The sequence below is a fragment of the Muscardinus avellanarius genome (assembly GCF_963383645.1).
Source record: "Muscardinus avellanarius genome assembly, chromosome: 10".
NCBI classification, from domain to species: Eukaryota; Metazoa; Chordata; class Mammalia; order Rodentia; family Gliridae; genus Muscardinus; species Muscardinus avellanarius.
Window position 1 is genome coordinate 71,068,841 of NC_137796.1, and position 9,866 is coordinate 71,078,706.

The 9,866-nt window shown below is 55.2% G+C and overlaps 1 protein-coding gene across 1 annotated transcript in view; it reads right to left on the reverse strand.

Moving 5' to 3' along the window:
- INTS1 (integrator complex subunit 1) overlaps positions 1-5,031 on the reverse strand; it is a gene marked incomplete at both ends in the record, with an annotated part of 28,611 nt that extends 23,580 nt beyond the window's left edge. Inside the window, 10 exons of the mRNA XM_080703816.1 lie at positions 358-534; positions 1,042-1,183; positions 1,299-1,444; positions 1,552-1,738; positions 1,837-1,942; positions 2,110-2,269; positions 3,236-3,373; positions 3,470-3,666; positions 4,224-4,514; positions 4,974-5,031. Of these exons, the coding sequence (XP_080559942.1) occupies positions 358-534; positions 1,042-1,183; positions 1,299-1,444; positions 1,552-1,738; positions 1,837-1,942; positions 2,110-2,269; positions 3,236-3,373; positions 3,470-3,666; positions 4,224-4,514; positions 4,974-5,031 (1,602 nt within the window). The remainder of the gene's footprint in view (positions 1-357; positions 535-1,041; positions 1,184-1,298; positions 1,445-1,551; positions 1,739-1,836; positions 1,943-2,109; positions 2,270-3,235; positions 3,374-3,469; positions 3,667-4,223; positions 4,515-4,973) is intronic.
- Positions 5,032-9,866: the final 4,835 nt, after the last annotated feature.

The window sequence follows — 9,866 nt, forward strand, 5'->3', positions numbered from 1 at the left end:
CAGCATCTGTCTTGCATCCCTCACCCACTCTACCCCAGTCACAGCAGACGGCCCTGCTCCACCAGCTGCACTGCCCTGCTCCACTCACGATGCCACAGCTTCCCTAGCCTAGCCACGTCGGTACGATTCTGTCCACACTGAGCCCAGGGGTCAAAGACCCCCCAGCACCTGGTCAGCCCATCCTCAGTCCCTGTGCTAAAGACCCTTCCTCATTACCGCACCCACCACTCAACCAGAGGTGCTACAAACTGGCCTGGCTCCCAGGCATACCCACAGGAGACAGCTCAGCACGACCCAGTGTGGAGAAGAGCAGTCACACCCATCAAAGCACCCGAAGCAGCAGAGGGAACGACGCACCTTGAACTCCATCTCCAGGTACTGGGGCTCCTTGCGCTCCTGCATGAGCCCGAGGCAGAAGGCCTGGAAGTTGATCTCATGCTTGGTCTGCTTGATGATTTCCCGGAGCAGGGCCCGCGAGGCCCGGAGGTAGTCATCCTTGTTGGTCAGCAGGTCCTGAAACACCATGGCCAGGAACTGGGGCAGAGAGAGGCCACATGGGGTGCTGCAGACGCTGGCCATCCAGGACAGGTCCCCTGCCACCAACCAATCAGGGCCTCTCTCAGGGTCCCTGAAGCACAACCAGGCAGGCAAGCCTGCGAAGGATCCACAGCTCGCCACAGTGTCGGCGTCCCTCTCCTGGGCTGAGTGGAGAGCAGGGACTGCAGCTGATTCAACTCTCCTGGCAAATGGCACAACGGAGCCAATTTTTGCCAAAAGAAGGGCAGACTCACTACCCCCAGCCCAAACCTCAAAGAGAAACCACAGAGCGCAACCCAAGATCCCAAATAACCTGCCACTTTTCTTGGGTGGGGGGACTGGTCACCTGAACACAGGGGATGAGGAATGACAGGCCATGCCAGGTGTTCCCCTCTAGCCAAGAGCCCTATCGGACACTAGACAGGAGCAGAGTCAGGCCTGAGGCCGCTGGAACCAGGGGCCGCTGCCTGTACCGCAGCCGGCCGACGCGTGCCAAGCTCCTACCTTGGGCGCCAGCTCCGAGCTGTGCTGCAGCACCGTGTACAGGATTTGCATGTTGTTGGGGTTCCGGGCGTTGGAGAGTTCATTGAAAATCACAAACTTGATGGTAGTGCCAAGGTTGTCTTTGTGGGCGTTCAGTAGTTCCCTAGACGTGAGAGCCAGGCACATGGGGAGGGGCGCAGGCCAGGGACCAGCCTGCCACCTGCCTGCTGCCTGCCCCGCTGCCTGCCACCTGCCCAGCACACCCCTGCCAGGCACACCTGAGGCACAGCATGTAGTGGTTCAGGAGGACTTTGGGCTTGAGGCGGATCTTGATCAGGTGGGAAATGACATCCATGTCCTCCGGGCCGTGTGTGTTGCAGTTCATGCAGACGGACATCAGCAGATCCTGGGCTGGCCTGGTCAGCTGCAGGGGTGCAGGGAGGAACCATCAAGCGCAGGGCTGTGGCGGGATCCCCAGGGAAGGGGCTGCCGCGTGGGGTGTGCCGTGGAGCTTGCTCCCACCGGGCCCACCTTTGGGTTCTGCAGCCACATCTCCAGCCGCTGCACCGCCAGCAGCCGCACCTCCTTGTAGCCACAGGTGGAGGTGAGCAGCCGCAGGAGGTTCCTGGAGACATTGTCGATGGGCTGCCGCCGATTGAGCTGGTCCCGCAGCATGTCGAGGACATATTCCTCCACACTCTCTGCCAGGTCATCGTACCTAGGCCAGAGGGGGCAAGAAATCGAGGGAGGAAGCCATCCTCTGGGGACCGCCTGCCTCCCACCACACCCTGAGGGCCAGGCCATGCAGCCACCTACCTGGGCATGACCTGACCCTCCTGCTCAGGGCTCAGCTTCTCCTCGGCGATCAGCAGCTCTGTCTGGCTGTCCTCTTCCTCCGTGAGTGAGGGATGGGGGCTGCTGCCTGCATGGGCCACAGATAGCCCCGTGGGCTATCTGTGGGCTCCCCACCCGCCCTGACCCCTCCCACAAGCACCCACCCCTAAGCCCACCATGAGGGAGGTGACCTCAGACCTTGCCTGGGACTGGACACCCCCCTCCTTGCCCCAGCTGAACCCTGATGCCTCTTACCAGCCCCGAGGTCGCCCCCACTGCGTCCCACCTCCCCCTGCAGCAGCATGCTCTTGGGGGGCATCCTGGTGTTAAACGCCGTCTGGACATTGTCCACAAACGTCCTGCAGTGAGGGCTGTCCACCCAGATCCGCTCTCCCAGGGAGTCTTCGATGTACACCTGTAGTAAGCCGCACCCTTGGGTCTGGCCTGGCAGCCCGGCCCGCCTGCCTCTGCTGCTCAAGCACAGCCCCTGAAGGCACTGGGGTGCGAGCCCAAGAGGCCCTCGCAAGCTTCTCAGTGCAGGAGGAGCAGCAGCACGACACTCGGTCACATGATGTTCAGGGCCACATGGCAGACCCCTACAGAGAGCATCGCTCCTTTTCTTTTTTTGGTATTGTGGGTTGGACTGAGAGGCATTCAACCTCTGAGCTACTCCCCCAGCCCTTTTTATTGTTATTATTCCTGTGGGGGGGTACGAGGGATGGAACCCAGGGGCTTTATACCTCTGGGCTACACTCCCAGTTTACGTTTTATTTGAAAACAGGATCTCTCTCTTTTTTTTTTTGGTGGTACTGGGGATGGAACCCAGAGGCCTTCTACCTCTAGGTTATACTCCCAGACCTATTTTATATTTTATTTGGGAACAGGGTCTTGCTAAGTTGTTGAGAGTCTCACTAAGTAGCTGAGGCTGGCTTCGAACCTGCGCGATCCTCCTGTCTCAGCCTCCCAAGCGCGGGGATTACAAGCGTGCGCCACCACACCTGATTTATGAAAACAGGATCTTAATAAGTTGCTGAGAGCCTCACTAAGAAGCTGAAGTTGGCTTCGAACCTATATGATCCTCCTGTCTCAGCCTCCCAAGTACTGGGATGACAAGCGTGTGCCACCATGCCCAGCTTATTACTTTTTGACACAGGATCTCACTAAGTGCTAAGGCTGGCCTCAAACCCGCAACCTTCCTGTCTCAGTCTCTCATGTCCTGAAATGACAGGTGTGTACCACGACACATGGCTAAAAACTGGCTCCTTACACTTTTCTTCTCCCAGGATCTCTGGTGGGCTCCCTCCCTCCCTGTGGTCCCTGCTCTGTCCTCTTCTTCACTGTTGGAGCAGCGACCTCCGCATCGCCTGGAGAGGCAACTCACCTTGACGAAGATCTCAGGCCAGTTCTCATCTTCCTCATATGCGGCCATGAGGAGGTTGCAGGCCAGCACTGACACCAGGCTGTTCCCCTTGGCCTTGAAATTGATTGAGGCGTCACGCCGTAGGAGGCTGCACAGGGCCTGCGGGAAGGGCACAGGTCACAAGCGCCCTGCACAGCTGGCCCAGGCCCAGGTGACCTGGGATGGAGAGGAGTAGAAACCCAGCGAGGCCCGCACCTCAATCACGCCCTCCGTGGCAAAGATGTTGGGCTTGATCTTGGCCAGGTACATCAGGCTCAGGCACAGGGTACTGTCAGGCTTGGCGCGTGTGGCCTTCAGCTGTCTCGCTGCCCCACACAGCACTCCCTCAATCCTGTCGTCATTGCCCTCCAGCTCCGCGGCCTCAATCTCGTCCAGCAGCACTGTGGGCAAAACTGGCAGGCCAGGAGGGTCTGGTGAGAAGGGAGCCAAGAGCAGAGGCCACCCAGAGCCACCGGAACCAGGGCAAACCATGAGAAGATCAGCAGGCGAGTCTGACCAGAGCCCCATCCTTTTTTCTTTCTTTTTTCCTTCCTTTCTTTCTTTTTCTTGCAGTACTGGGGATGGAAGCCAGGGGCATTCTACCTTCGAGCTCCACCCCAGCCCTATTTTTTATTATTTATTTTGAAATAGGGTCTCACTGAGTTGCAAAGGGCCTCACTGAGTAGCTGAGTCTATCTGCCAACCATAATCCTCCTGTCTCAGCCTCCCATATTCTGAGATTACAAGCATGTGCCACCATACTCAGCTCTTTTTATTTTCTTTTTTGACATGCACCTATACAAGGTGTTCTAAAGAACAAGCTGACATCCACTGCCCCCAGGGATGGTGCACACCTTCCCCAGAGGACCCTACAGCACGGACACAGCTAGAGCTGGAGGAGGCTTTGGCCAGATACCCAACAGACTGGCAGGGCACACACTCTTTAGGGAAGTCTACAGATTGACTTTACCTTCAATTGGCACCACGGATGGCTCTTTAATGGAGGGAGAAATGGCACGTTTTTCTGCCACTGCAGCCTCAGCCAGGCGCCCCAAGGCACTCAGTGGAGGTGTGGAGGAAAGCTTGGGGCGCTTGGTGAGGCCAGTCAGCGCTGAGGCACCAGACAGAGCAGCGGCAGCATCTCGTTTGCGCTCTGAAGGCAGGCCGGAAGGGGCCGGCTTCAGCAGGGTGGACGCCGTTTTTGATTCATTGGCTTGACCCTTTGAGCCCAGGGCAATGAAGTCTCCTGGTGGAGGATGCCCTGCAGAGAGAGAGACGGGAGCGCATGCACATTGGCAACACCGAGGTGGAAAAGAACCGACTCCAAATCCATGCCTCAGTGGGGATTAAGGAAGGCTCAGAGGGGGACAAGAATGAAGCCTGAGTCCATAAAAGAACCAAGACCCATGGGATGTCAACAGTGACGGCTGACAGTGACACAGCTCACCATCAGACCCGACCCCTCTGACAAGTACTAATCGCTTATTCCAAGACAAGTCCCCGAAAAGAGCGCTACTTGTTCACACTCTGCAGATGAGGAAGGAGTCGGAGGCAGGGACGTGTTCATAGCCGTGAGTGCAAGGCCAGGCCTATGGCTGTCCCTCCCGGGCGCTTCGGCACCTCCCAGATGCTCAGCCCCGACCCCGCAGGAGGCCGGGGCGGCCAGCTCTCGCCCGGCCCCGCGGTCCCGCGCCCCGGACACCGCGCGGACAGGTCGCACCTGAAGGCTTGGCCGCGGCGCTGGGCCTCCTCACGGTGGTGGGCTTGGCCCGGTTCATCCCGCCCGCCGTCTCGGCCCCTCGTAGCGGGCGTCACCTAGGGACAGGCTGCGGGAAACCGCTCACTCGCCACCGCTCCCAAACGCCATAGGGGCAGGGCCGCCGCGGACCCGGGCGGGAACAGGCAGCAGGCTCCCCCGGCCAAGAGGCGAGCACAGCCGCGGCCCATTCACCAGCTGCCCACGGCTCCCGCTACCCGCCGCCACAGCCGCCCCGGAACCGGAACTGCCCTCGGCGCTCTGTGAGCGCCGACTTCCGGGATGACAGGAAACAAAACAGCGCGACAGGAAGAGGGGAGAGAGAGGCGGGAGGGCCCGCGGCTCGCGAGCGAATCTTGCAGCGCCCTCTAGCGGCGAGGCTGACTAAATGCACCCGCAGTTCGCTCCGCCTCCCTTGATGGGCTCCACTAGGGCTGCCTTGGTCCCCGCTTCTTTTGCAGACAACGCTGGCGTTACTTTAAGTGACACTCCCAAAGACACACAGCTGGGAAGGCTGGCGGCTGGACTCCGAGTCCGGGTTTACCTCTGATCGTCAATGGTCGTCTCTGAAGTCAATGCTGGAACCGGGCTTCAGCCTGGCGGGCGGTGGATACCTGCTTTTGACTCCGGATTTTAGCGCTCACCAGACCAGATGGTCCACCTGGCTGGGAAAGTTGGGTCGGCCAGGAGTCCAGCTGCTGGGCCAAGATGAAGCTCCAGATGTTTCCATGGGGTCAGAGTCACAGTCCTGGGCTCCGGTGAGAGGTAATGCCCCCGGATTCCAGTGCCAAGCTCACCCACTCCTAGATGGCAGCCGGCACCAGGCAGAACAAGGACAAGGATTTATTTATTTATTATTTAAGGTTTTGTTTTGTTTTACTGAGGATGGAACCCAGGGGCATTCTACCTTTAAGCCACACCCCCAGCTGTTTTTTTTTTTACTTTTTATTTTGTAACAGTCTCACGAAATTAATGAGGCAGGCCTCCAACCTGCAATCCTCCCATCTCAGGCTCTCAAGTCCTGGGATTCTCCTTCTGTTCTTTTAGGCTGAAGATAACTCACAGTTCTTACTGTCCTGTGCCTGGCTTCTCCCACTTAATCACACACTAGGAGTTCCCGCCACAGCTGAACTCTGCATTTCAAGTCCTGCTCCTGCTGCCCGGCAGTGCCTGGTGCCCTCGGCCCCATCCCTGTGTGTGGCAGGCTTCCCTTGGCTTCTCAGAAGGTTAGTGTGCCCTGATGGCCACTGTGGTGTTAGAACCAGTATGACCTGGTGGGGAATGTGCCAGTATTGGGAAATTGCTTTGGTATTAATTTCAAAATGTAAAAAGTAGTCAGGAGCCAGGCGTGGTGACGCACACTTGTAATCCCAGCATTCGGGAGGCTGAGACTGGAGGATCGCGGTTCATGGGCAGCCTCAGCTACTTAGTGAGGCCCTCCGCAACTCAGTGAGACTCTGTTTTAACATAAAGAATAAAAAATTGGGCAGGGGGTGTAGCTCCTAGGTCAAATGCCTCTGGGTTCCATCCCCAGACCCACAAAAAACAACAACAAAAAAGTAGTCAGGGCCTGGGTGCTGCACAGACACTCAGGCAGGGTGGGGGAGGTAGAGTTCGCCACATGGAAAGTGATTATCAAGTACACAAAAGAGTTGTAGCCCAGGGCCTTCATATTTTAAAGACAAGTTTACATAATAAATAACTTCTAGCAAATAGGCTAGAATTCCCCCAAAGACTTGGGAGGATGGTTCAGGCCTTTGTCAAAGGGGGCAGATACCACGTGACCCCTGACTTTGTCGGGCCAAGTAGCACATCCAGGGCGGGCCCACACCTGCAGGAAGAAGGCTTTTAGTCAAGCAGGATGAGAGATAGTATATCCTCATAATTATATCCAAAGGCCAGGTCAGGAAGACTATTACTTAAGCAAGATGGACAAAAATAAGTCTTTATAAAAAACTATCCTATACCCCAAAACTTCAGTTTTGACTTACTTTCAAGGCACTCCACTATGTCCCTCTGATGATGTGCTTTATAATAATTCTGTTCCTTCTTTCTACCTTTGTCATAATAAAAATTGCTTAAGCGTGCAGCAGCAGTATAGTTCTGGCTATTTTTTCTAAATTAGCTAAGAACAAGAACCCACGGTTCCATCACACACGGTTACATGACCCACTGTCTTCTCTCTCCACTGCTGCAGTTTCAGCCGGGTGCCCCCCCCCGCCTCGTTAACCCCCAGGCCGCTGTGACCTGGTGCAAACGAGGCCCCAAAGCAAGATGCAAACTGCATCGTGCCACAGTGGGAGGAGGCGAGTGGCCCTGTGCCTCCCCAGCTGTGACGTGGTGGCTGTAAAGCTGGGCTCGGTGACACTCGCTTGTCATCCTGGTATTTGGAAGGTTGAGACGGGAGGATCGCAGGTTGAAGGCCAATCTCAGCAACTCAGTGAGACGCTAGTTTTTGTTTGTTTTGTTTTGTTTGTTTGTTTGTTTTTGGTGGTACTGGGAATAGAACCCTTCTACCTCCGGGCTACACTCCTGGACCTATTTTTTATATTTTATTTGGAAACAGGGTGTCTTAAGTCAGCGAGGCTGACTTCGAACCTGCACGATCCTCCTGTTTCCGCCTCTCAAGCGCGGGGCCACCCAGCGTCCCTGTTTTAAAATAAAAAATAGAGCCGGGCGTGGTGGCGCACGCTTGTAATCCCCGCGCTTGGGAGGCAGAGACAGGAGGATCGCGCAGGTTCGAAGCCAGCCGTGCTGGCGTAAGAGACCCTGTTTCAAAAAATATATAAAATAGGTCTGGGAGTGTAGCCCGGAGGAAGAAGGGCTTCCAGGAACCCCAGTACCATCAAAAAAATAAAATAAAATAAAAAATAGTCTGAGCATGGTGCCACACTCCTGTGATCTCAGTACTGGGGAGGTTGAGACAGGAGGACTGCAGGTTTGAGGCCAGCCTCGGTGTCTTAGTGAGACCCCGTTTTGGAGTAAAAAATAAAGCTGGGCGTGGTGGCGCACACTTGTAATGCCAGTACGTGAGAGGCTGAGACAGGAGGATCGCAGGTTCACACTCTCTGCAGCTTAGTGAGACCCTGTTTCAAAATATATAAGAAAAAATAGAACTGGAGGTGTATCTCAGAGCTAGAATGCCCCAGGGTCCAATCCAAAAATAATAAAATAAATAAATGGGATGGGGGATGTAGCTCAGAGGTAGAATGTCCCTGTGTTGGGGTGAGCTCTCAGCTCAGGAACTCAGAATCTGCAGGATCCTTGGCCAACGTGACAGAAAAGAATTTCAGACGCACCAGTTAGAGACATGGACAGAGGTTTATTGGGGGAAAAGGGGAGGAAATACACATTCAAGAGAGAATGCAGGTCCCTCAAGATGAGGAAGGCATTTGGGGGAGTTCAGGGTTCTCTTCTTATAGGGGACTTTCGCGAGGGGTGGGCTAGAGGAGGTAAGTGAGGATGGGCTCAGTCCGGTCGTCCCCAGGCGGTTCATGGCGGGCAGGTGGTCTGGTCGGCCTCAGGGTGGATGAGCTCAGTCCAGTAGTCCCGAGGGCTTCCTGATGGTCTGCGGTCTGGTCAGCCTTAGGGTGGATGATCTCGGGTTGATTGGGGTCCTCATTAGCTGATTGACGGATAAGCTAGGATATCCTAAATTATAGGCTTCTCTCAGAAATATTGTTAACTCTAGGATCTGCAGGTTTCCCAGGAATTTTGGAGAGAGTCAGGCCTGGGAAAGAGGACTGGTTTGTGGATTAGAGGCTGAAGCCCTTCAGATCCAGGTTCTCACATTAAAGTTAAATGTTACTTTTCCTTCCTGTCTGTCTCCTTTCTACCTACTTATTCCTTCTATCCTACATCACCTGTGGTCCATCCTCCCAGTACCAAAATAAAATAAAAGGGGAAATTTGGCCAGGCGTAGTGATGCACACCTGTAATCCCACTGCTTGGGAGGATGAGAAAGGTAGACCACAGACTCACAGCCAGCCTCAGCAACTTAACGAGGCCCTCAGCAACCTACTGAGACCCAGTTTCAAAATGAAAAATAAAATAGGACTAGGGGTGTAGCTCAGAGGTAGAATGCCCTGGGTTCCATCCCCAGTACCACACACACACAAAAAGAAGGGCTGGGAGTTACAGCTCAGTGGTAGAGCTTTCCTGGGTTCAACCCTTAGAGAGAGAGAGAGAATTCTGAGCAGCCTGCACAGGACTTTCCCCTCCCAGGATCCTCCCTCCCACCAACTCCAGCAGCACCCACTGCTATGGTCCAGGCCCAGCTGGGCTGCCCTCCTCTGCAGCTGCGCTGAGCCCCAGCAGGCCCTGGTTCTGTCCCATATAGCCCCCCCCCTTGTCCTCCTGTTCTTCCTCCTCCTTTTATTTGAAAACAGCTCTCTCACTGGGCATGGTGTCACACACCTATAATCCTAGTACTTGGGAAACAGACCGGAGGATTGCAGGTTCAAGGCCAGCCTCAGCAAGCAGTGAGACTCTCCAGCCTAGTGAGACCCTGTTTCAAAATAAAAATTTGCTGGGCATGGTGGTGCATGCTTATAATCCTAGTACTTGGGAGGCTGAGACAGGAGAATCACAGGTTCAAAGCCAGCCTCAGCTTAGTGAGTTTCTCCACAATTTACTGAGACCTTGTTTCAAAATAAAGCATAAAAATCAGGCTAGGGCTGTAGCTCAGAGGTGAAATGCTCCTGGGCTCAATCCCCAGCACCAATCAAAAAATAAAGAGAGAGAGCTGGACGTGGTGGTGGCGCACGATTGTAATCCCAGCATTCGGGAGGCAGAGACCGGAAGATCACAGTTCATGGACAGCCTCAGCTACTTAGCAAGGCCTTTCGCAACTCAGTG